The sequence below is a fragment of the Ceratotherium simum genome, chromosome 2 (genome assembly GCF_057802395.1).
Source record: "Ceratotherium simum simum isolate JZ-2026a chromosome 2, ASM5780239v1, whole genome shotgun sequence".
In the NCBI taxonomy this organism is placed as follows: Eukaryota; Metazoa; Chordata; class Mammalia; order Perissodactyla; family Rhinocerotidae; genus Ceratotherium; species Ceratotherium simum.
Genome location: NC_141901.1, coordinates 65070881 through 65095321, shown reverse-complemented (window position 1 = coordinate 65095321; position 24441 = coordinate 65070881). Strand labels below are relative to the sequence as shown.

Sequence of the window (24441 nt, the reverse complement as noted above, 5' to 3'; positions counted from 1 at the left end):
GAGAAACCACTCAGAGCGCATGCTCTTCTGATAATGGGTCTGTAGCGCCATTTTCATATCGGAGGGACTGCCCTCTAATTAGGCACGTTCCGTATAGGACACTCAGCATTCAAGTTGTTCAAACAGTATGAGGAGCCTCACAGAAACCCATCAAGGGCTTCTTTGAGAGGAGCCACTCCCTGCAGCGCTTCAGCTAAGACTGCCTAAAGACATTCTTTTGTGTTAATTTCTCCCGTAGACTTGTGGCCCGCTCTCCTCCGTTCCCTCCCCTCCGCGCTGGCTGGCCTCGCTCCCCTGCCCCGCCCCCTCCTGGACCAGAGCACTGTAAAGGTTAGGCATTTGTGATGATTTTGCGGCCACAGTGGTGGCCCATATGAGGGGACATGGGGAACCGGATGGGAACGTTTTCCCCTGTGAGAACAAAGCACAAGTTATTTCCGAGTCCAGTATGTGTAGAGGAGACCAATACATGTTCTTCTGAGCTAGGAGGTAGCGCTTCTTTTTTTAATTTTATTTTTTATGAAGAAGCAGATCCGTTAGTGGTGGGGATGGAGGTTGGTTGGAAGATTAGCTATAGGTAAGGCAGGGCACGGACATCTGAGTTCTTTTAAGTTGTGTGTGTGCGTGCGCGAGCGCGCGCATGCAAGAGTTTAGAAGAACGTGCGTGAGTGGGGCGAGAGAGAAACAGAATGAGAGAGACAGAGAAGAAAAATCTGGAGTAGAAGAAGACAGTGGGTGCAGAAAAGGGGTGCCGGCGCATCCCTGCCTGCGAAGCTGCAACTGCGCCCTCCTGGACGTCCACTCCCAACCCCACCGTTTCATTCATAAGTTTCTGGTCTGGAGGCCCCGCCCGGCTCCTCTGGGCCGAGGGCCCCATTTCCTGTACAGCAATTGGTGGACGACAACAAAGCCTTAGCAACCGGCTCCTAGTGACTCGCAGGGCTCCTCGTAACTGGGGCGCGGGGCTGACGCGGAGAAAGGAGCGGGGCTGTCCCTTTAAGGGATGGCCGCGGAGCCGTGAAAGTGGAGGGGGCTGAGGGAGGGCGGGGAGGAAGGTCTGGGGGCGGACCCAGGGGGAGGAGGAGGAGGAAGAGTTGCTGTTGAAAGGAGGTGGCGGAGGAGGAGCCGGAGCAGCTGCTGCCAGCCCGCGGGCACCGGAGTCCTGCCCGCTGCCGCACGAGTAGCCACGGGCGCGATCGGGGCCAGACGTGTCCTCCATGATCACTTTGAGAGCCGGGGGAAGACTTTGCCCGGCCGTGAGAGCTGGTCTGCGTTTCCCAGGCGCGGCAGCGGCGGCGGAGCAGCAGCAGCAGTCGAGTCCGAGTCGGAGCGGCCACAGCCCGGGGCGTGTGCGCCCCGCGCGGAGCGGGCTCGGGTTCCCCACGGAATGTCCCCGGGGCGTCCGGCGCGCTGACCCCTCAGCCGCCACCGCCTTCGGCGCCTGCTGCCTCTCTCGGCAGGCTCGGTGTTCGGGTCTGCGAGCCTCCCAGCTTCTGGGCAGTGGGGGAGCCCCTGGGGGCGGGTGACCTCAGCTGGCCACGACCCAGCCCTCCCCCGTACGTATCTCGCTTAAGATGGCAGCGGAGTCTGGGGAACTAATCGGGGCTTGCGAGTTCATGAAAGGTGAGGAGCAGCCGCCCCGCATCCTCCAACCCTCCCTCGCCCCCAACTCTTCACTTCTCGCCCCTACTTCTCAACCACCGCTCCTGGCGTCTCTCTGGGCCCGCGGTGTCCTGCAGCCGCTGCGCGCGCTCTCGTCCCCTCTCGACACTATCGTCTCCCCGAGGACCCCCTGCTTCCGGCTTCTCTGTCTTTCTTGCGTCCCTCGATCCTTCTGCAGGTCCCTCGGTAATGGGACAGCGCCGGCTTCTGCCGGACTCCTGCACGCAGCAGCTCGTGGGGATCCTACTCCGGGTGATCCTTTAGGTTGCCTTTATCCTACTATTGCTGGCCTCGGTTTTTAGGACACCCCCCAATTACACCCCCCTGTCTCTCCTCCCTTCCTCTTCTTGAAGTCGCCGTAGCTGCAGGGGAGAGGCGCGCGTCTCTCTTCCCCTTCCGCAGCCGCTGAGGTCTGGAGATTTCCGAACCAAACTTGCATCTCCAGTTCTACGGGTACCCCCAGCTTCTATCTGCTCCTGCTGGGCTGAAACAAGGGAGATATGAGAGCTCTGCCCCACGCTGAGTCCCTCAGTCACGTCCTCTTCTTGCCTCTCTGATTGTTGTGCTCTTGGGTCTCTGTCGCTTTCTGGGAGAGATCGGGTTTCTGCAAGAATTCCACGTGTTAATGGGGTCTTTAAATAATGGGGAGCGGTTGTTATTTTGATCTTTCGTGTATTGTCACCACCCCCCACCTCCAGCTTCCCTACTTCTCATGTGTTTTCTCTCCTCCTTTAAACTTGTCTTTCAGATCGTTTATATTTTGCTACTTTAAGGAACAGACCAAAAAGCACAGTAAATACCCACTATTTCTCCATCGACGAGGAGCTGGTCTATGAAAAGTAAGTTTCTGTTTTGTTTTATTCTCAGCCATTTAGCTAGTTGGCTCTTTGATGAGGAAACACTGTGCACCTTTGTGGCAGTTTTATTCACTTTCCCCCAGTGGTGCAAGTAAAAATACCATTATTTTAAGGCTCAGATGCCTGGGGAGAGGTGCAGGGAAAGGTAACATAATTTGAACCCGGCAACACCTCCGTCTTTTTAGAGGTCTGTCTGTATTAGTTCTTCCTACCATCACAAGGAACTGCAACTATAGATTCCTCGCACTCCCCAGAGCAGGACCAGGGAGACTCGTACTCTGTCCTTGTCAGCCTCTGTAATTGGCCTGTGAATCAGTGACTGAGTGTTTATGGAGCAGCCACAGAGCACAGGGCAGTGTGTGTATTACAGGTGCTTCAGCTCTACAGTTCACAAGGCTTCTGTTGTCTCTCAGGATGTTTCTGTTTGTGCAGCTCATTTTCGGGAAGTGGGACCCATTAGCTGCAGGGAGCTGTATCCAAGTCATATCTGTGAGTGAGATTTGACCTGTATGACCAATTATTGATTGAGTTATTTTATTTGGGTGCCCCCAACTTCACAGTATTATTTTCTTTGCCTTTGGAGAAGTGTAGAGAAGTGCTGATTTACTTTCTTTGGTTACTTTGCTTCTGTGGGATTAGGATTTGAGAGTGGGAGATAAGAGTAGGGAACTGTTTTCTGTGCAAGACCATTAATCTACAGGAAAAAGATATCCTAATACTTTAAGTATAGTAAAAATTTAATTATAGAGAGGTAAATCTGTATTCAATAAAAGCAACAGATAATAAGGGATAAGAAGGCTGAATTAACTTGGTTATGTCCTTTTATTAAGAGAGCTGGTGTTTCAGGGTAGTCTAATGTATTCTAACTAAAGCATTTAATTTTACTTTCTTGTTGTCTTAACCAAATGTGCAATTAAATGAACATAGTTGCATGAACCATAGTCATGCTAGTAAGCTTCCTAGGACTTGTTCTGTCAAAAGGGATTTTGGCAGTTCTGCCTAAGAATTTGTGGGTACCACCAGGCATTGGAAGAGTGAGAATAGTCTCCACCTTCAAGAATGTATCTTTTATTGGAGGAAAAACAATCTTTAATTGTCACTTCATCGTAGGGATTCTTGAAACTGATGTCTTCAGAACATTTCTCTTAGTGGTGCTGGGAGCAGGATGCTTCTTGAATGGCTGAAGTGAAAGTAGGAATGAAAGAGCCCTTTGCTGCTCCTCATGAATGCCCAGAGTGGCTGCGGCAAAGAGGTCTAAATCCCTGGTGTCAGATTACAGCTCTGCTCCTACACAGAATGGGGTAATGCTCAGCCTGCTCCCTGACCCCTGTACCTGGATGATGTCATTGCCAGCAGTGTTTATTGAGTGTTCGCTCTGTTGGGAATGTGCGTTGTTGTGGCTTTCTTTTTGTGAGTTAGGGGTTTAGGGACCTCTTGTGAGTCTGAGGGTAGGGACTCTGCATATGCCATTCTGTTCAATTCTGCACTGACTAATGTGCCAGAGGTTGTTAATATGTCAATAAACAAACTCCAGTCATTGAAGTCTGAGTTGCTTGTCTTGGGATTGCTAGATGGTAGATCTAGCAGAAAATTGCATTTAGCCAACTAAACACAGTGCTCAATGGCTTTTTGATTCTAGTATTGATATATGAGGGACACTTTGTGTGTGATTTTAATGTTGATATTTTAGGATAGGGCTACAAATCACATTCCTCTTATATTTATTCTACTATATATTTCTGGTGTCTTGTGAAGAAAGACTTGCTGGAGAGACCATCCAATTTATATTGTGAGTTTTGATGTCATTTGAAACTATGATGAGTACTCCAGTCTGGGCAGAGTATATACTTCTTTTCATTTGGACTTGTCCAACTACTGTGCCACAGTAGTGGCTGTGCTTCTGATCACCCACAACTCCATCTTTTTTGTTACCCCAACATATTACACATGGCTAGATGGATGTAGAGACTACAGTGTTGATGAATGCACCTATTACCTTTGGAGAGCTCCGAACCTGTAAGGAAAATGACAGGGCTGCCATGAGAGGTATAGAAAAGATATCTGCTGTAAGAGAAACAATCTCTGTGCAAGGAGGAATTCACAGGTGGATGGGAGCACATCTGGTTGAGGGATTCAGAAAAGGCTTCATGGAGGGGTTAGGATTGGCTTGAAGGATGGAGAGGCAGAGATGTGAGGAGAGATCGCAGAAGCGAGAACAGCAAGGATGAGGAGGGATGCTTTGGAGTGTGTTCAGGGAATAGTAAGTCCTCCAGTTTGCCTGATGTGTATACAGCTCACATGGGGATGTGTGGAATATGAAGCTAAAAGATCGGTTGGGGGCAGATTGAATGCCAAGGCGAGGAACCACAGTTTCATTGGCACTCAGTGGGACCCCTTGAGGGTTTGGGGCAGGCCCTGGTATGACTGGGTTTATGCTAATTGCAAATAATGGCAAATGTTTATTGAGAATTTAAATGCGTGCCAGATGCTGTTCTAGGTGTACAATTATTAATTTATTTTATTTTACAACAATTCTATGAGGCAGATACCATTATTATCTTTAGTGTGCAAATGATGAGAGTAAGGTACAGAGAGGTTAGGTAACTTGCCCAAGGTCACAGATGTAGCAGAGCTGGAATTTGAAACCAAGACCTCTGGTTCTTGAGTACATAGATCTTCTCTCAAAAAATTAATGTGATAGCATCACTTAAGCTGGATTAGAGAGGAGGTAGGAACCCACTTAAAAAAATTCTGGAATGTTCAGGGGGAAGAAACAAGTGCCTGGATTAGGATTGGTAGCAGTCGTGGTGGGAAGAAGGGATGTGAATCATGTGACTTGGCAACAGATCAGGTGGATGGGTTGGTGGGGTGCTGAGGAAGAAGAGAACCTGAAGCAGTCCTTAAGACAGCCTGGGCCATGGTGAGCTTGCTGGGGCCATTAACTTAAATAAGAAGCAGGGTGGAAGCACTGGCTTTAGTGGGGAGATCAGGCATTCCAGTTTGGTCAGGTTGAATTTAAGGAATTTAAGGAATATCCACGTCGTGTTGGATATCACGTAAATTTGAAGTTCTTAAATTTGGGGATTTTCCCCAAAGAGACGATAAAGCTGTGAGGATGGTATGATTTCTGGGGAGAAAGAGATCAAGGTCTGTATTTCACAGGCAGGGCCAGGATGAGAGAAGCAAGAGAAAGAAGTGGAAATAAGTAGCCAAAAAGGTGGATGGACACTGAAGGAGGGGGAAGAAAGGGGAGAGGGCGAGAAGCTGTGGAATCCCTCTTGTCAGCTCCACTTCTTGGACGTATAGAATAAGAGAGACTGCAAAGCCCCTAGAAGGATGTGTAGTAACCTGGGTTGTATCTGTGGAGGATGGCTTGTGGTGAGAAAAATCTTGACTGTACTATCAGAGTATACATGTTTCTAGGAAAGGAGTATATTTATATACATTATCACCCAGGGCCTTGTACAGCTCTGTACCTGGGTACTTATTTGCTGAATGTATAAATCAAATGCTGCCTTTCTGGCTAAATTATCACCTTGGAAATGTAACTGTTATTTTTGAATCAGGAAGTAGAGCTTTAAATGTTAGGCTGTGGGTACGCTGGACACAGCTGTGTTTTGTGCAGATGTTTATTTAGTTCTAAAAGGATGATAGTGTGCCGTGATTAAAACGGCAACCTTCTGAGAAGCTGGTGGAGAAAATTTCACAAAGTGGCCTCATGAGGTCAGGCTATTAGAAATGAAAGTCTCAATGTTTTGCTTGATTTTTAAACAGAACTTATCTCGTTAATATAAAGGCCTGAGCAGTTTTAGTAAAATGTGGTTGGAAGGACAGCATACATTTGTCCTTGCGTTATGATTTCCAAGATGGAATTAAAATCAGAGTAGAGGCTAGCACACCTTTGGGACAAAAATAACCCCATAAAAAGGGAGCCTTTCAAAGATTTATAGGTATTTGATTAAGCTACAAATAATGTACAACTCTCTGGAAAGGCTGATTCTTTGGTTTTGGAATTGGGCCCTGTAATCCAAATAGAGGCTTACTTTTATAACTTGGCTCAAATTTTTTTGGTTCAAAGGTTAGCAAAATTAAATATGTTAATTGTTACAACCTTTATGTGCCCCACCTTTATGGGTGTAGGGTTGGATGTTAATGCATAGAAAGCCGGTTTGCTGTGAAGAGTAGTGTAGAGGGTCTTCATTTTCAGCCGTGTCCATTTTCATTTCTTCTCTCCTTGTGTTTGCAAAAGAAAGGTATTGAATATTTGGGAGAGAACTCTTCACGGACGTACTCGGGGGACTGAATATTAAGCAGTTTCTGAAGTTACTCAAAGAATTTCAAGCGTTTTAGCATGAAAGAATGAGCAGCCTCTAATGAGGACTAATTAACTAAGTTAAAGATTTAAATAATTTAAAACATTCACTTTTCATTTAAACTTTATTAAAGCAGCCTGATATTAATGTAACCAGGAATTTTTGGATAAATAATTTCTAGAAGAATGATTTCTTTTATGTAGTCTGTAGCATAGGTTTGACTCAAGATGTGAACTTAGGACATCTTTGAGAGAAATACAGAAGAACTTCTCTTGCCTGGAAATATTTATGGAAATGGAGTATTTAGATTAGATAGACGTGAGAAGAAACCCTTTTAGTTTTTCAATTTTTATTTCAAATTTAATATGTAGCAAGTAGGTTAATTTAATGGAAAGTTGAATTCAGAGACAAATTTTACCATGAGAATAAAAATAAAATCATAACCACAGCTAATATCTATAGTCCTGTGCCAGGCAGCGTTCTACGTGCTTTACACACATTAACTCAATTAATCTTCAGAACAACCCTAGGAGTTAGGTGCTGTTATTATCACCACTTTACAGATGAGGAGACTGAGGCCCAGAGGGGGTAAGTAGAGCCTAAATTCATTGAGGTAGTAAGTTGCTGAGCCGAGAGACAAGCCACGGGACCGTGGAGTCCATGCTCTTCTGCTTCTGGCAGGTTCCCAGCTGTCCTGAGCCTGGGGCTGGTGAGGATGGTGCAGAACAGCTTTGCCCCTCCCCGGTGCGCTTGGCTCTTCTAACTTGGGTGATGATGGTTTTGGCAAGAAACGTGCCACTGACAGTGTGTGCACAAACTTAATGTTCAGGCCATATCTGGGAAGGTGTGGTGATAATTAAAGTGTTTTTTCACAATTCCACTTTTGTGGGTGTAATTTTGCTTTTGCTCCTTTCAGTGGACTGCCAAAAAAAAAGAGAAAATAAATTGGGTTAATTATCATTATATATTATTAACAGGATGGATGAAAACAAAAGAAGCCCAGTTTTTGTAAGCCTCTGAAAACTGGCTTTGCAGGCTGACTGGTCAGATACTCTCACTGCTTAACTGATGTAACTTAACATGTAATGATTTCTGCATAGAATTCTCCTAAAAACTCAAAAAACTCTTTAGCTTTTAAAAGATGGTAGGTTTATAATTTCTTACCGCTTTCTGCTTCCTTCCAAACTAACCTTGCAAAAATAACCCAGCATTGTTCAGGGCCACTTTTTTCCATCCTCTGTTTTGAACACGAGTTTTAGGCGTGTACTTGTGTATGTGTATACCTGTGTATACAACCAACAGACCTCTGTAGTATACGTGATGAGGAAATAGACATATTTGGGTACATTCACCAGTCAAGTCTTAATTTTGTGACTCCCTAGAGTCAGATTTTGCTTTCTAGATATCAATTTATTAAATACGTGCTGTTTTGACCTCTTAGGCATTCACAGTGGGTAGTCAGTCTCTGATCTTCATAAGGACAAATTATTCTTCAGTGCTTTCAGTTTGCTTGTGATAAGCCTGGTGAAAATGCAAAATTTAACTGAGGTGCAGAGGACTCAGTTAAAACTAAGAGGGCTAGGGGCCAGCCCCGTGGCTTAGCAGTTAGGTGCGTGCGCTCCGCTACTGGCAGCCCAGGTTTGGATCACGGGCGCGCACCGACGCATTGCTTCTCCGGCCATGCTGAGGCGGCGTCCCACATACAGCAACTAGAAGGATGTACAGCTATGACATACAACTATCTACTGGGGCTTTGGGGAGAAAAGGGGAAATAAAGGAGGAGGATCGGCAATAGATGTTAGCTCAGGGCTGATCTTCCTCAGCAAAAAAAAAAAAAAAAAAGAGGAGGATTGGCATGGATGTTAGCTTAGTGCTGATCTTCCTCACACACACACACACACACAAAACAAACTAACAGGGCTCGTCTTAATCAGGCAGCCTGAGAGAGGGATCCGAATGGGCAGTAGGAGAGTCCAGTTGGGAGCTGTCTGCTGTCCAAGTTTTTCCAAGCCAAGTCACCACAGGGCGGCTTCATTATTTTGTTTGAAGTAGATTCCTAAGACATCAGATGTTCTCATTTGTAAGTTCATAAACACATTCCAAAGCCCAAAGTAAGTGATTTCTACTTAGCCACAGCTCAATACACCTTTGTGCTTTAAAAAAAAAAGAAAAAGAAAAAAGACTCGACATGTTTTTATGGGAAGTGAAAATAGTGTAACTTAAAACTTGTAAGTGGTTGCAAATTGCTGTAGAAGGAACTAACATTTAGATGGGGTAGATTTTGGTGCAGAGCACTGTGCTGATGCTTTAGAGATACACAAACACTTAAAGAAGGAAGTGGAAACAAATACAGTGCGGGACAATATATGACAAAAGCTGCAAATGTACGTGTTAGGAATCCCAGAGAGGAAGAGATTATTACTGCCCAGGGTAATAAAGACTTCACAGAGTGATGTTTGAACTAGCTTTTGAAGGGTGTGTAAGAGCCAAGAGTGTACTTTATGATCTCTGTGAAAACAAGTACTACCTGTTTTTGCTTACCATTGTGTCCCTACACCCAGCAAAGAGCCTGGCATAGAGATGATGCTCAAGAAATTTTAGCTGAATGAATGAGTGAGTGAAGAAGGAAGGAAGGAAAGAAAGAAGAGATTTCAGTGTTTGGGAATAGTAAATTTCTGTCAGGTGAGGCAGAATATTTGAATGCAGAGAGGTCACAGGTGGGCTGGACACTTAGTTGGGGACTGGATTAGGGAAAGTCATTTGGATCTCAGTTTTGCTGGCTTGTGAATGACAGAGAGACTGATCAGAGCTCTGTTTTAGGACAAGTACTCTCATGGCTGCGAGGTGGTGGTCTCTTAGGCTGTGGCAGGATTGGATTAGGGTTGTAGTAATGGGAACAGGAAGGCCAGATGGAGGAGGCTAGAAAGGATGAATTGAGTGTATTTGGGAGTGACCAGATGAGGAGGGAAGGAGGAATTGAAGGTAAACTCATGGTTTCTGGCCTGGGCGATTGGAAGAAAGTGACACCTCAAAGCAGGCCATGTAGGCAAGTCAGGAGGAGGAGCTTGCCTTTTTGTTGCTTTGCTTTATTTTGGGGATGGGGAGATGAAGTAAAAAGAGAGGGGTCTATAGTGAAAGTAAAAGAGGAGTCTCTGTCTTGTGTGATTTTTAAGCAGGAAACAGACAATGCCTGCCCTGTATATTTAGATATTTACTTGTTTAAAATCCGGAGTGGTGGGTGGAACAGCTGATCTCAAGTTCCTTTCTGGCTCACTGATTTGAGTTGGGCTTTCTACACTTAAGTGTGGAATTCGTTGTTTCTTTAAAAACATTTTTTTAAGCTTTAGTTTCCATTTACTTAAAAAAAAAAAGAGTCGGTTTTGTTAATCAACTAAATACTTCCAGGACCACCAAAGAATCAGATGTTGAATGAGAACATCAAAAATCTTGCTCTGTTTATTGAAAGCACATGATCTTCCCACTCCTTAACAACTTGGAAACATCTGGTAAATGATCAAAATTATTTGTGATTGACAGTGAATTCCTTTATAGAAAATAGTTTGTATGAATAGTTTTTGAATAGAATGTTTGAATAAATGTTTTGAATAAAATGTTTCATGTATTAATTTAATATTTTGGTCTTAAAGATAGTCACATCCTGTTGATGAATTGAAGAATTTGTTAGTTTGGACTTGTTCTTTTGTTATAAAATTTAATTTTCTTTTGAGACTCAGAAAAGATGGCTTGTTTCATATTTGCTTTCCTTGATGGATATACTCTAGTAATGCGTTTATCTAGTTTTTTCTGGGAAGGTGCCATTTCAGTGAGGCAGCTTCTACAATGAGTTGGAAAATCACATCTTGAAATATCAAAGCAGTTTTATAATTTATGGAAATCTTTCTAAAATGAATCTACATTTCTGCCTTTTTAAAGAATTTACTGATTATGATTTGCTTTTTTTCTGTAACACTCAGACTCTATTATTATGAATACTTTAGTTGTATAGTTTCACTGTAATTCAGGGGTAGTTTTAGGGACTCCTAAAGAATAAAGGGCTCTCTGCTTATATAGCAGATGGTGCCTGTTTGCTCAACATCTTGTGTCTTTTAGTGGTTTTAATTTATTCAGTTTTTACTGACGACTAACTACTATGAGTTGAGTAGTTTCTAGGTGCTGCTTATGGTCGGGTTAGCTTTTGACATTACTGTCAACGTACAGCCCCTAAGAGCTGCCTCCTCCCTATGATCTGTCTGATGAGTCTAATATACTATGGGCTTAGAAACCAGATGTCACATTTTATTAGCCTTTGGTACAAAACAAGACTAAATAGACTCTGAGTGAGACTGAAACTCTCTTAGCAACATAAGGAAAGGGAGTGGGTTTCATGGCAGGCTTTAGAAGAAACAATATGATTTTGTTTTTTGGCTTACTTGTGATTTTCACTTATATTCCGGATTGAGATTTCTGAATTGGGAATCCTTGTTTAACTGATTTCTATTCTATACATTTCTCTTCCTTTTGAGAGTGTGGAATTAATATAGCATTTACATTAGTCCTGGGAGTCAAATTGTTGATTGTCCACCGCCGAGCCAATCTGAAATGTTAAAAACATTTTATTTTTTTCTGTGTGAGATAAAGAGAAATGTTTAAAGAGGTCTCTTCTAGGAAGCTGTGAATGGTGGGCTTGTAAAATAATTTCTGTTCTGCCAGACCCTCTCACTAGTGTCAAATGTGCTTTGTTCCACGTACCCTATAGGAGATTCTAGAAAACCCAAAAGTAATGGATGATTTTAAAGGTTTAGGATGATTTTAACTTGTCAAAACTCTGAGACAGAATTGAAGGGGCACCTAAGAAAAAAGGAGTTGGGGTAATGTGTAGTTGAGATGAGTCTTTTTAGATTGAGGGTTCCTTCTGGAGCAGGCCACATTTGGAGCAAGCCAGTAATAAAGATGCAGGCTGTAGGGGAGACAGGGATGGAGTGCTCCTAACCTTTCCCTGCCCTAGAGAGGTAGATGATCTCACCGTTCTCCATCCCTCTCACTGTCCCTTCCTTCTTAGGTCATTTTTGTCAATTTAGTCTTATTTTGTACCCAAATCTAGTAAAATGTGATGATATCTGATTGCTCTCCGCACGTTTAACCTGGTGTATAGTTTAGAAGGATTAAATGGAAGAAGGCAGTATTTTTGCAGATGAACCAACCACGTCTCAATCTTTCTTTCATTTACTCAGTCATCTCTGTGCTGGGTGCTAGGGATACAATTGTGAGCAAATTTTAATCCAGCCCTGTTCTCATGGAGCTTATAGTCCAGTGGGTGTAGGGAGGATATTAATCAAATATTCAGACATCAGATTATTTGTCAGTGCTTGAAGAAAAGACCTACACTTCTTTGGAAGCACGTAACAATGGAGCCTAGCCTGCGGGGGTTGTGGTGGGGGTATGGGGGTGTATGTGTGAAGTGTGTGAAGACTTCCCTGAGGAAGTGTGGCTGGAGCTGAGGCCTAAAGGATAAGTAGATGTTAACTAGGCCAGGGAGGGTAATGTGATAGAGGCCTGAGGCAGAAATTAAAAGGAATATCTTGGCTGGAGTTTTAATACCTGCCATTGAGTAAAGGGGTTAATTGACAACACTTGAGAATGTTTCTGTGGGAGTGAATTTTAATCTTACCAATGCATTCCTGAAGAAGTCTCCTTTTGTTTTCATTAATCTGAGTCTCAGAGGGGGTTTTCGTTAATTGACTTGCTCCAAGGAGGGAAGTCACAGAATTACAGACCCTAATGCTGGGAGAGTCCTTGAACCATCTAGTCTGTCGTTTGGTTTTAAGGCAAAGTGGCAACACTAACCCATTTTACAGTAGCAGCAGCTGAGGCCTAAGTGGCCCTGCTATGTGCCCCAGGTTAAGAAGGTACTAAGTGGAGAAGGGTTCCTCATACTCCCAGTGTGGTGTTCCTGGACTTTTCTAAAAACCTAGATAATGTACCAAAGGACAGGAGTGGGAGTTGATATTGGGGTTCTCTCCTTCCTTTGTGGTCTCAACAAATGTCAAACTTTATGCAAGTAAGTAAACAGTAGTCAATAGATGTCAAGCTTCCTACCTTAGGAAGCTGCTTTCTGGATTGTGGGTTTGTTCTCCAGCTGTGTACAAAGCATAGTGAATTTCAGGGAGAAAGCTGTGAGGTTCTTCCCCTTCCCCAAGGAGACACTCTGAGGGAAATGCCTCTGTACCCAGACCCAACGCATTGAGAGGGCAGAGTGCATCAAATAGTGTGAGTCGTCCTTGAGAAACGTTTGAACTATTGAATGGGTTTGTCCAATATGGATAACTAGAGTCCTTGACTTCCTAGACCATGCTGTATAATATATATAATAGTCGATAATATATATATGGCTAGAAATGTGATATGATATTATAATATAATATAATAGGCTGGAAAGAACTTTAGATGCCATCTAATGCAGCAGCTTCATTTTTAAATTATTTTTTATTTTTTTGTTATTTTATTAAGGTCATAATAGTTTATAACATTGTGAAATTTCAGTTGTACATTATTATTTGTCGGTCACCGTACATATGTGCCCCTTTACCCCTTATGCCCACCCCCCCAATCCCCTTCCCCTCTGGTAACCACTAATCTGTTCCCTTTGTTCATGTGTTTGTTTATCTTCCACATATGAGTGAAATCATGCATTGTTTGTCTTTCCCTGTCTGGCTTATTTTGCTTAACATAATATCCTCGAGGTCCATCTATGTTGTTGCAAATGGGACGATTTTGTCTTTTTTTATGGCTGTGTAGTATTCCATTGTATATGTATACCATGTCTTCTTTGTCCATTCATCAGTTGATGGGCACTTGGGTTGCTTCCATATCTCGGCTATAGTGAATAATGCTGCAATGAACATAGGGGTGCATAAGTCTCTTTGAATTGTTGATTTCAAGCTCTTTGGATAAATACCCAGTAGTGGGATAACTGGGTCATATGGTACTTCTATTTTTAATTTTTTGAGAAATCTCCATACTGTTTTCCGTAGTGGCCTAGCAGCTTCATTTGATAGAGAGGACGTGGAGTTCCAGAGAGGCTAAGACATCAGCCCAGGGACATGGAGTGATCTAGTTGGGACTAGAACCCCTTGCTTCACTATGGTCTTTAGTTTTCCATCAGACACTATGTAACTGATGTGGAGCTGGGAGGCTTCTTAGATGTGCAGCCCCTCTTCCCTAGGAAGTTGACATCAATGTGACTGGTTTGTTATGCTCTAAGGGCTTGAGCAAAAACTCGGACTTGTACTTTGATCTTAGGTTAGTGTTTGCTTAGCAATTGAGGCCTTTTTGAAATTTGATCATTATGAGTTTCAACCATGTATAGGAACTTGATCATCTGACTGGAGGGGTGCTGATAGTATTCCAGTAATAGGGAAAATGTTAGATGCTGTGTGTAGCCTAGAGGGCTGTACTGATTAATTTCACCAAAATTTTGCACACACACACACACAGTCTCTTTGTGTGCTTTCGGGGATACTGCTATCTTAGCATTTATCGCACTGTGATAATATGTTTACTTGTCTTCTTCTTAGGTGGTAAGCTCCTTGTGGGTAGGGACTAGTGGTCAGCAGGCTTTCACTAAATATTTGAATGAGTGAGTGAATAAATAGACAAAAGTGTCAGCAGTACTGACAAAACATTGAAGAGTTGGTATACCTTATAATGATCTTATAGAGTTTTTTTATCCTATTTTTTTTGTATTGTCAGCACTCTGATTAATATGCTAACTTGTAGTGCCTTGCTCAGCATAGGTGGTCATAAGTTTTGTTGAATGAATGAGTATTACTTGGACTATAGCTTATCTTTTTGCTGAGAGTTGAAAATTTTCAAAAGAAACTTCTAATAAGTAGAATAAGGTACAATAGTGCCTTCAACAATGCTTCCTCTGGGAATGGACCCATGTAAATTAGAGTTTGTTAGAAAAAGCAAACACAAAATAATAATACATCGTAAACTTCATAAATCTTGTGAGAAGAGCTAGACATGTTGGCTATAACAAAGAGGTCTAGGTTAAACTTCTATTTTCCTTCAAATCTGTAGGACCAGTACTGTGGGTAGTGGATGACTCTGTGGGTAGTGGGTGACCCCGTGGGTAGTGGGTGACCCTGTAGGTAGTCTGTGACCCTGTGGCTCCCATTTCTTTGTCCTCTTCAGCAAGAGATGACCCTCCCTGCACTCCCCTCCCCACTTGCAGACTCCAGTTCTATTCTTTCCTGTCAAAACAGGAAAAAATTTGATTTTAGCTATTTACTCTTACTGAATAAAAGACAGATTGACTGATTTTCACTTAATAATTTATGAGTTTCATTCTAGTTATTGACCCATAATTTGCGAACCTTACAAGGGGAAATTTACAAATAGATAAGGGAGAGTCATTCATTCGTTCCTTCATTCATTCATTTGGAGGGGAAGCTCAGGGTATTCTGAAATAATAAAATAATATATCCATGGTTTTCCCTGCCCAAATAAAACCTTTCCTCCTCCACCCAAGAAAAAGAGAGGGCCCTTGCTTGGCTGTGGCTCTGCAGCCCTCTTCCTGGGAATTGCCAGAATGGAGAGGACACTACCCAGTGTCATTAACTTCAGGCTTTGGAGCCCAGTCAGCCCTCAGGTTTCTTTACTGTGTCTCTATAAAGCTTTTCTCTGCCATTTCTCCTTCTCTTTTCACTGTCCCCAGGTTGATGACTTTCCATTTCTTCTCTTCTACCGTAAGCCCAATTCTTTCGTTCTCTTGCCTTGTTTCCAAGTTGCCCAAGTACATATTTTATACTTTCTAGCACATCTGACTTATTTCAATTGATTTTTTATTTTAATATTTCCCTCTAGCTAATGGTCTGGCTTATAAATGTGTTTCCATTTTCTCCCACCTCTGATGAGGAAGAATCTTACAAAGAAGCATGCTGTTGGAAGGTGTCTTCTTTATTTGTGGCATTTTATTATACCAAAGTTAGTGATAACCCAGCCTAGTATGAGCAACTATGACCATTTTTTTTCAGTGATCTTGACATTTTCAGAAATGTATTTAGCTAGTTAGAAAACTATATATATTTGTAAAACTATATTATTATAAATACATAGATATATTCTTGGAACTGTAAGAATTGTAAGGAAAGGATATATAAAATGACCTTAAGATAGAGTTTGTTGGCTCTATATTTGTGAGAATTCTGACTTTTGAAGACCTGTTCTAAATTGCTGTTGGCTATGCAAAATTTCTGGCTGAATTTCTTAGAGCTCATCTCTCCTTTTATAGGCTATGAAAGCTGGCCCATTGAGCTTCAAGATATTGTGAGGTGGGAAACCCTCTGGGTTAAGATTGCTTGGTTTTCTCCTACCCTTAACCTGGGGCACTGGCCAATTATAGGTATACCTTCTTTATAGTAGCTATCTGATGCTCTTATAGCAATCTGTCTCTTTGAGGGACAATAAAGGAGAGTGGGACTAGATCCTTTTCTATTGTTCTATCCTCCCCTGTTCTAGGTTCCAAACTGGCTTTTTGGAAATATGACCCTCTTGAACAAAAAAGGGACAAAAATTACGGGGGTCTAATCTCACTGTTGGGAAACGTGGGCCCCTGAAGGGGAAGAACATTGTCTTTAAACATTTCATCTATATCTTACTTATGGTACTTGGCAGTTTCTCTAATGTTTTATAGTTATTTTTGTTCTTATTTTATTTTTTAATCTTGATCAGTGTTGTCCATCAGCACAAAACATTTTCTGTAGTGATAGAAGTGTTCTATATTTGCATTGTCTAATTTGGTAGCCATTAGTCTCATGTGGCTTTTAAACACTTGAAATGGGCTAATATGATGGGAGAACTGAATTTTAATTTACTTGACTTTAATTAAATTGAAATAGCCATATGTGGCTAGTGGCCACCATGTTGGAGAATGCAGATCACCTTAAGGACGAGGTCTGTATTTGTTTACTTTTTCCTGTGTCATTGGAGTACACCAATTTATTTTCCTGATGTTTGGTGAAATAGGTGTGTTTATTAACGATATTGCTTCCAAAAGTGCACGTGGCTAAGCTGACTGTATTGTTAGAAACCGTACACCTTTGAGTTCGAAATTGAAGTTGGCTTGTACTGGTTAGTGTGAAACTGGAATTAGGTGACCTGAATTCTTTCTGCTTTCCAGAAATTTGTTCAAAGTGAGTTTAAAGAGCTGAAATAACCATAACTAAAAATTCTAGATTTACCTTAAAATTCTATGTGTCAGTATTCATGTTCAAGTAGGAAAAAACAAGGTGTATAAGTCGAGTGTTGCTTCTAATAACCCAAGGACAAGGAAATCTGTGTGATAGAAAGGGCTGCCTTAATCAATGCTCGTAGGTGCTTACTTTATACTGTTTTCATTTTGGTTCTTTTGAAGGGATTCTTGTTGACAGGTCTTGGACTGGTCAGTAATTAGGTGTCATAGGCATGATTCATTTTGGATTCATGGGTATTTTGTTTATACTTAGAGTGTATTACCTCACTGGGAACTTTAGAAATAAATCAAGAACTTTTTTTTTCGCTGAGGAAGATTTGCCCTGTGCTAACATCTGTTGCCAATCCTCCCCACTTTGTTTTTTGCTTGAGAAAGATTAGCCCTGAGCTAACATCTATGCCAGTCATCCTCTATTTTGTATGTGGGTCACTGCCACACCATGGCCAATGAGTGGTGTAAGTCCGTGCCCAGGATCAGAACCCGTGAACCTGGGCTGCTGAAGTGGAGTGTGCCGAACCTAACCACTACACTATGGGGCTAGCCCCTCAAGAACTTTTTATTTCAAATCATTGCAAGTTTCCTTTCTTGGCAACTCTGTTCTTACTCTCCTGAAGCCTGTGTACAGGGACAGCTAATTTGGTGTTACCTGGAATATAAGTTCCAAAATATTACCAATTTACTTAACGTAGATAAAATATACAAGTTTAGTATTCTTTACTAAGACAGGTGGTTATTGGCAGATTTTATGTAGTGTAATGATTTATCTATGATAGTGTAATTTGGTGGCAGAAAAAATTAAATCAAATTAGTACCTCAAAATAAGGGTCTTTTGAGGATGGTTTTTTGGGAAACTTGTTGATATTTAGTAAATTTATGGGCTAGGCTAAATTGAATTTGAGCATTAATGAGCAAAATATTCATAATAAAAACTCATTTGTTGAAGTTTGATATTATGAGCAGGACATTCTACTAAGCATGTAAGGTATAAGATATAGTCCCTGAGTGAGAGGCTTATACTGTAGTTGGGCAGGTAGTATCTATACTTAAAAAGATATTCACAGTATGTGATATTATGTGTAGTGGGCCAAAAGAGTGTCTCAGATGGTAAGTTTTGGGAACTTTGAGAGAAGAGTAGTTAGCGTTCCCTAAGGGTGATTGGAAAAACTTTATGGAGAAGGTAGGATTTGAACTGGATTTTGAGGAAGCTAGAGGGTAGTAGAAAGAGAAAAGGAGGGCACTCCAGGCAAGGAGACCAATGTGAACAGAGGGTTAGATTAAGAAGGTGCATGGAGGGGCCAGCCCCGTGGCTTAGCGGTTAAGTGTGCGCGCTCTGCTACCGGCGGCCTGGGTTGGGATCCCGGGCGCGCACTGATGCACCGTTTGTCTGGCCATGCTGAGGTGGCGTCCCACATACAGCAACAAGAAGGATGTGCAACTATGACACACAACTATCCACTGGAGCTTTGGGGAGAAAAAGGGAAAAAAAGGAGGAGGATTGGCAATAGATGTTAGCTCAGGGCCGGTCTTCCTCAGCAAAAAGAGGAGGATTGGCATGGATGTTAGCTCAGGGCTGATCTTCCTTGCAAAAAAAAAAAAAAAAGAATGTGCATGGAGGGGCTGGCCCGGTGGCACAAGCAGTTAAGTGCGTACGCTCTGCTGCGGCAGCCTGGGGTTCGCAGGTTCGGATACCAGGCTTGCACTGATGCACTGCTTGTCAGGCCGTGCTGTGGTGGCATCCCATATAAAGTAGAGGAAGATGGGCATGGATGTTAGCTCAGGGCCAGTCTTCCTCAGCAAAAAAAAAAAAAAAATAAAGGAGGAGGATTGGCATCAGATGTTACCTCAGGGCCCATCTTCCTCACACACACACAAAAAAGAATGTGCATGGAGTATTTTGGAATGAGGAATGGACATGTTTGTTAGAATGAAGATTCCATATGGGACCTCTGAGGCGATCAAGTCAGCCTGGAAGCTATGGGTGTGATGTGTGGGGCTTTGATTGCTGGGCCAAGGAATTATTCTGAAGGAAGTAAGGAGCCATTAAACATTTTTGAATAGTGGAGGATATGTGAGAAGTGAGATTTTATGAAGATTGATCTCTAGAGTGGAATACAGGGTAGGGGAGAGAGAGAATTTAAACACTAAAGTTGTGGGATGAAGAGGATCTGGACTTCTATTGCTAAAGTAGGAATAGAAAAGGAAGGGATGACTTAGAGTAGTAGCTATTTGTTATATGAGAATTAAATTAATATTTACGTGTTGCCCTACTGTGAGTAGGAGGTTTCATATCTGAGTCACTGGGAGAAGCAAAATGCTTTTAGTCTGGAGGGCTGATTTGAAGGAAAGATGGGAGAGTTTAGACATTCTGAGTTCTGCTGATGGAAGGACCTGTAGATGTGAAGTCCAGTGAGTAGTTGAAGGTGGAAAAGACTGATGTTGGGTCTCAAGTTAGGAGCCATATATTTTCCTTAGGGTTATCAGTTAAATTCATGACAGTGGATGATCTGCAGACTGGTGACTGTATCCTGGAGACGTAAGAGGGTGGAGAGAGGGAGACGAGCCAGTGTGTCATATAATACAGAAAGTTCAGGGAGAATGAAACTGAAAGAAAAGACTACTAGACTTAAGATACTTGAGAATTGAGAGCAGGGCTTGAGTGGAATAGTTGGAATTGGAACCCAGAGTACATGAGCTTTATGACTAAGTAGGTGATAAAGAAATAAAACCAGGAAACGTAGGGCACATACGTGTTATGTTCATGTTGGTTCTTTCTTTGCCTGCTTTTCAATCCTTTTACTTAATGTCCTGGCAGGGAGATAAAAGGAGGTGGATCTCAAAACTGTCCAATTAGTTCCCTGTTAAGAGTTTGGTTATAGTAACTGGAGGGCATTAGTAGGGTGAAACCATTAGTTATTTGGGTTACTAAGAATCAGTTATATACTGACCCTTGTTCCTGAAGACAATTGAAATTTCATTGCAACTTCAATGAAAATAAAAATGAGCATTGATGTTACTGAAAATTATATTTTTACTAAATACTACATTTTTTAAAAATCTCAGTTTCTATGCAGATTTTGGACCTCTGAACTTGGCAATGGTGTACAGATACTGCTGTAAACTAAACAAGAAACTAAAAGTGAGTATTGTGATGATGTTTATATTTTGGTATTAAAAATTTGAACTGTGAAGTCTAACTAGTGGGATTGCTGCGCACACACCATTTGGTTAGGTAATCTTGATCTTTGGAAATTTATGTGAGTAGTTCACCTAAAAATTGAAATTGATCCACCTGATTACCCCACAAAGGACATGTTAACCTCTTTCATTTTTCAGGATGCATTGAAATATGAGCTGAATGAAGTCATTGGAATAGTGATCCAAGAAAGAAAGCACAGATCCTTTCAGGTTGTCGTTAATGAGTCTATCAAATTCCCTCCTAGAGTGATTTTTCTGAAAGCTTCAGTTCTGCTTCTAGACACTGTCACCAGGCGATGAAGGAGCTCATCATTGCACAGCAGGCGCTCTGGAGCACAAGTTTTTTCTGTCTGATCAAGGTTGAAATTTTTGTGTATTTCTTAAATGCCATCTCTGTAGAGTTGACAAGTGAGGCTGATGAACTAGCAGTTACAGAGCATGGACTTTACCTGTGATGACGGAATTCATGTCATACTTTCAGTATTCATCTGTATTTTTGATTTTACATATGGCTTTTTTTTTCCTCTTAAATTCTAAGCGTATATGAGGGAAAGTGATATTTACTCTTAGTTTTGGTAAACTTATTTCATCATATAGAAAGAAATATTTATCTTTTTCTTCTCGTTTTCTGAATGAGGATCTTAAATGTAATGTTTCTGTTTGGAAGGTGAAATACTACATAGCATACTCTTACGGATAACCGCTAAATCATAATGCTCAGGTAGTTTATTCTTTCTGCTGGGTAAAATGTTACTGGTGTGACATAGTATAGCACCATGTACATATTAGCTACTTAATGATCATCTTCAGATTTGATTGATTTTTGTTGAATTTAGGAATACAAGTCTATGGTAGAGAATTTTCTGTAAAATATGTTATGTATTTATGAATTCACAGATTTTTGCCATTGATCTCCAAATGCTAAATGGTCATGGAATGATACCAAAGAGAGATTTTTTTTTAGTCAGTGATCATATAACATAAGATCTGTTGCAATCAGCTTTTTAAGGAATTAATTGTAAAATATTGTCTGACTTGAAAAGATGTATGTAAATTCCTGTAACTAAACCAATCTACATTTTTTCAGAAAAGAAGCTACTGCCCCTAGCTTAGAAAATAAAGTTGAAATTTTTGTAATCACCAAGGAAGCAAGTAATATTCTAAAAAGAATTTAATGTGAAAGTATTAAATGGATTTTTAATGGATGAATTAACAAGGAAAGGATAATTCATAAATAATTGAAGTTCATTTCTTCCTTTTTTAGACCTAGGAATTTCTTTGCTTTCTTGATTAGTCCTGTTAGTATGTAGTCGGTATGAACTGGGTATTATAATTAACAATTTGAGACCTGTCTACCATCTGGAGTGATTGAAGAGAAAGGAATCATTATTAGGAAAAAATTTTTGGTCTGACTCTGTGTTGTACTTATAACAATTACATGAGAGTAGGTGGATTGAATTAAGACTATTTTTCTACTATATTCTATTCTGAACAGTATGGGTAAATGTACACAAGGACTTGTTTTGATTTATTTTCATTTGCAAAGCTTTCTTTTAACATTTTGAAAGTTTGATAAAATTCAGATAGTCCTCTGGGTTCATTTCAGTGATCAGGTAATCTGTTGAATGCCTGGAATGACATTTTTAGCTTTAGTACAATTAGTGGGCACCCTGGTTACTTGCTGAAGGAATGAATTTTCAAGCCCAAATGTTAATAAGTCATGGGTTATCTCAATAAAGCATACCAAGTAGAATCTCTATATTAGGAGAAAAAGACTTCACCAATTCAAAGCTGCAATTGCTTCAGCCTTGTGGAATTTCATTTTCTTCAGTTATAAAATAGGGATTATAGAGCTCTCACAGGGAGTTGGTTAGGATTATGTTAGAAAATATATGTAAAAAGACCTTTGTACATTTGGAAGTCCTATACAGAAGAAAGTTACTAATATAACTAACATTTGTGTGCTCTGATCAGAACCACAATAAAGACAGTTCTTCAACAAAGTTTATGAACACCTTCTCAGCCTCATAGCTATCATTTCCAATACAATTTTAGGAATCTAAATGACCATTTAGTCCAGTCTCCTGATCTTATAGGTGCAGAAAGAGAGGCCCAGGAGAGGCATGTGACTTGCTGAAGGCTGCAAGGTAAAGTCGGGGCTAGATTCCACGGCTCTTGACTACATTATTCATGCTCCTTCTCTTCACCTTCAGTGGTAGCTGCAGCCTCTGGTTTATAATCTTCCCATGCTCGCTCACAGCGTTGCCCCGACTGACTTCACCTTGTTGTCCCATAGTGGCCTTGAGATCCCCTGCCTCTTTTACGTAGTGACTGTCACTGCCACTCCAGCTGCTTCGCTCCCAGGGACCCAGACTTTGAATGTACCCTTCTTGTTACACACCTCCCACGTTCTGTCTCTCTCACCCTCATGTAATCTCCAGACCTTCACTCTCCCTATTCTGACAATCCATCGGCTCCCTGCTGATGTCTCTTGTCTGCAGCCCTGTGGTCACTCGTTTTGGTAAGACCTTTGGGCACCTTGCATCCATGCCTTTTGTCTTGTTTGCCTTGACAACTTTCACCCTTGTCGTCTTCCCTGTGGATGATTTCATGTACTCATTTACTGATTTACCAAAGATTCCAGTACCCTTGCCACTCCCAGCCTTGCACTTTACCCGGAACCACACCACTGCTCCACACAATTGCTTGTGACGCCCAGGCTGAGTGGAATGTCCTTTCCTCTGGTTTGATAACTCCTCATTCTTTGAGACCTTCATCAGGCACCACAGCTTCTAGGAAGTCTCCTTGTCCTTCTGGATGAGATTGGAGCTGCCTCCCTTGTTTTCCCATAATTCTCTGTGCAGATCTCTGTCATTGATGAATTATAATTACCTGTTTGCATCTGTCATTCTCACTAGACTATGAGCTTCTCGAGGATGGAGACATGTCATATAATTTTGTGTCCCCAATGACCCAGCACAGGGTCACCAAACGCACAGAAACTTCTGTTGACCTAATCATGATGCCCTTGCCTTCCAGGTTCTCTTTTATCCTTTTGTCTCTAGAGGTTTCAGAATAGCCTGCCCTCAGGGTGTTCCCATCCCCTCTACGCACGGATTTCTTCATCGTCTGCTATCTCACTTGGCTTTCCTTATTCTACTGAAACTGCTCTAGTGACGTCTTAACACCAAATCTGATGGTGTTTACTTGGTCCTCAAACTCTTCTACTTCTCTGAATAATTTGGAACTATTTTAACCAATAACAACTTTTTAGAATACTTCTGTGGATTCCTAATTCTTTCAGACATGTTTTATTTTCTACTTTGGAAATTTTTATTTCTTCCAAGAAAGCTTTTATGATTTTTCCCGCTTTATTTGATACCTTACGTAGATAGGTAATGTTTTGCAGTACCTTCTATTCCAAACCCAAATTTCTTATTTATTATATATCAAAAGGTATTTTTTCAAGTCGATACTTTAAGGTGATGATTTATTGCTGTTTTTCTGTGTGTGTCAGTATGCATTCTATTCCCAGTGACCTTTGTTTTAATTATGTTGATTAGAATGAAAAATTACCCGTCAAACATCTGCTTAGATTAAAAAACTAAAAGCAGAAGCCACCATCACCAACAAAAAAACTGTTATTTTAAACTGTACTTTGAAAAGTGTAAGTACGAAGGGTTATGCAGTAATAGTTTGTCATTTGCTATTTCTGGTCAATAGTTACCATAATGAGGGAAGCAGTCAAAAGAAGGAAGATTTATTGGAGTGAGAACAATTTGTAAACTGTGTATGTTATATAATATAAAATGTCATCAATGATTGATAGGCTAGACCAGGAATTATTAATCTAGTCTTTCAAGAGATCCATAACCCCCTGAAATTGTATGTAAAATTTTGTGTGTATTTACATTTTTTTCTGAGAGGCTTCATAACTTTTTTCATTTTATTTATTTTTTTATTGAGGTAACTGGTTTATAACATTATATAAATTTCAGGTGTACATTATTATATTTTGATTTCTGTATAGACTACATCATGTTCACCACCCAAAGACTAATTACCATCTGTCACCATATCCTTGTGCCCTTTTACCCCTTTCACCCTCCCCCCGCCCCCTTTCCTTCTGGTTACCACTAATCTGTTCTCTGTGTCTATG

At 41.3% G+C, this 24441-nt stretch overlaps 1 protein-coding gene across 6 annotated transcripts in view; it reads left to right on the top strand.

Moving 5' to 3' along the window:
• The first annotated feature begins 391 nt into the window (after positions 1-391).
• The window catches only part of CDC14A (cell division cycle 14A), a 155713-nt gene continuing 131663 nt past the window's right edge, over positions 392-24441 (top strand). For 5 of the 6 annotated variants that reach the window (XM_087446652.1, XM_087446627.1, XM_004420778.3 and 2 more), the window contains exons 1-3: positions 1115-1623; positions 2411-2501; positions 20148-20223. In XM_087446652.1, coding sequence (XP_087302778.1) covers positions 1575-1623; positions 2411-2501; positions 20148-20223 — 216 coding nt within the window. In that variant the 5' untranslated portion in view covers positions 1115-1574. Of the gene's footprint in view, positions 490-1114; positions 1624-2410; positions 2502-20147; positions 20224-24441 lie in introns of those variants that run through there. The other variant, XM_014780109.2, reaches the window with a different exon arrangement.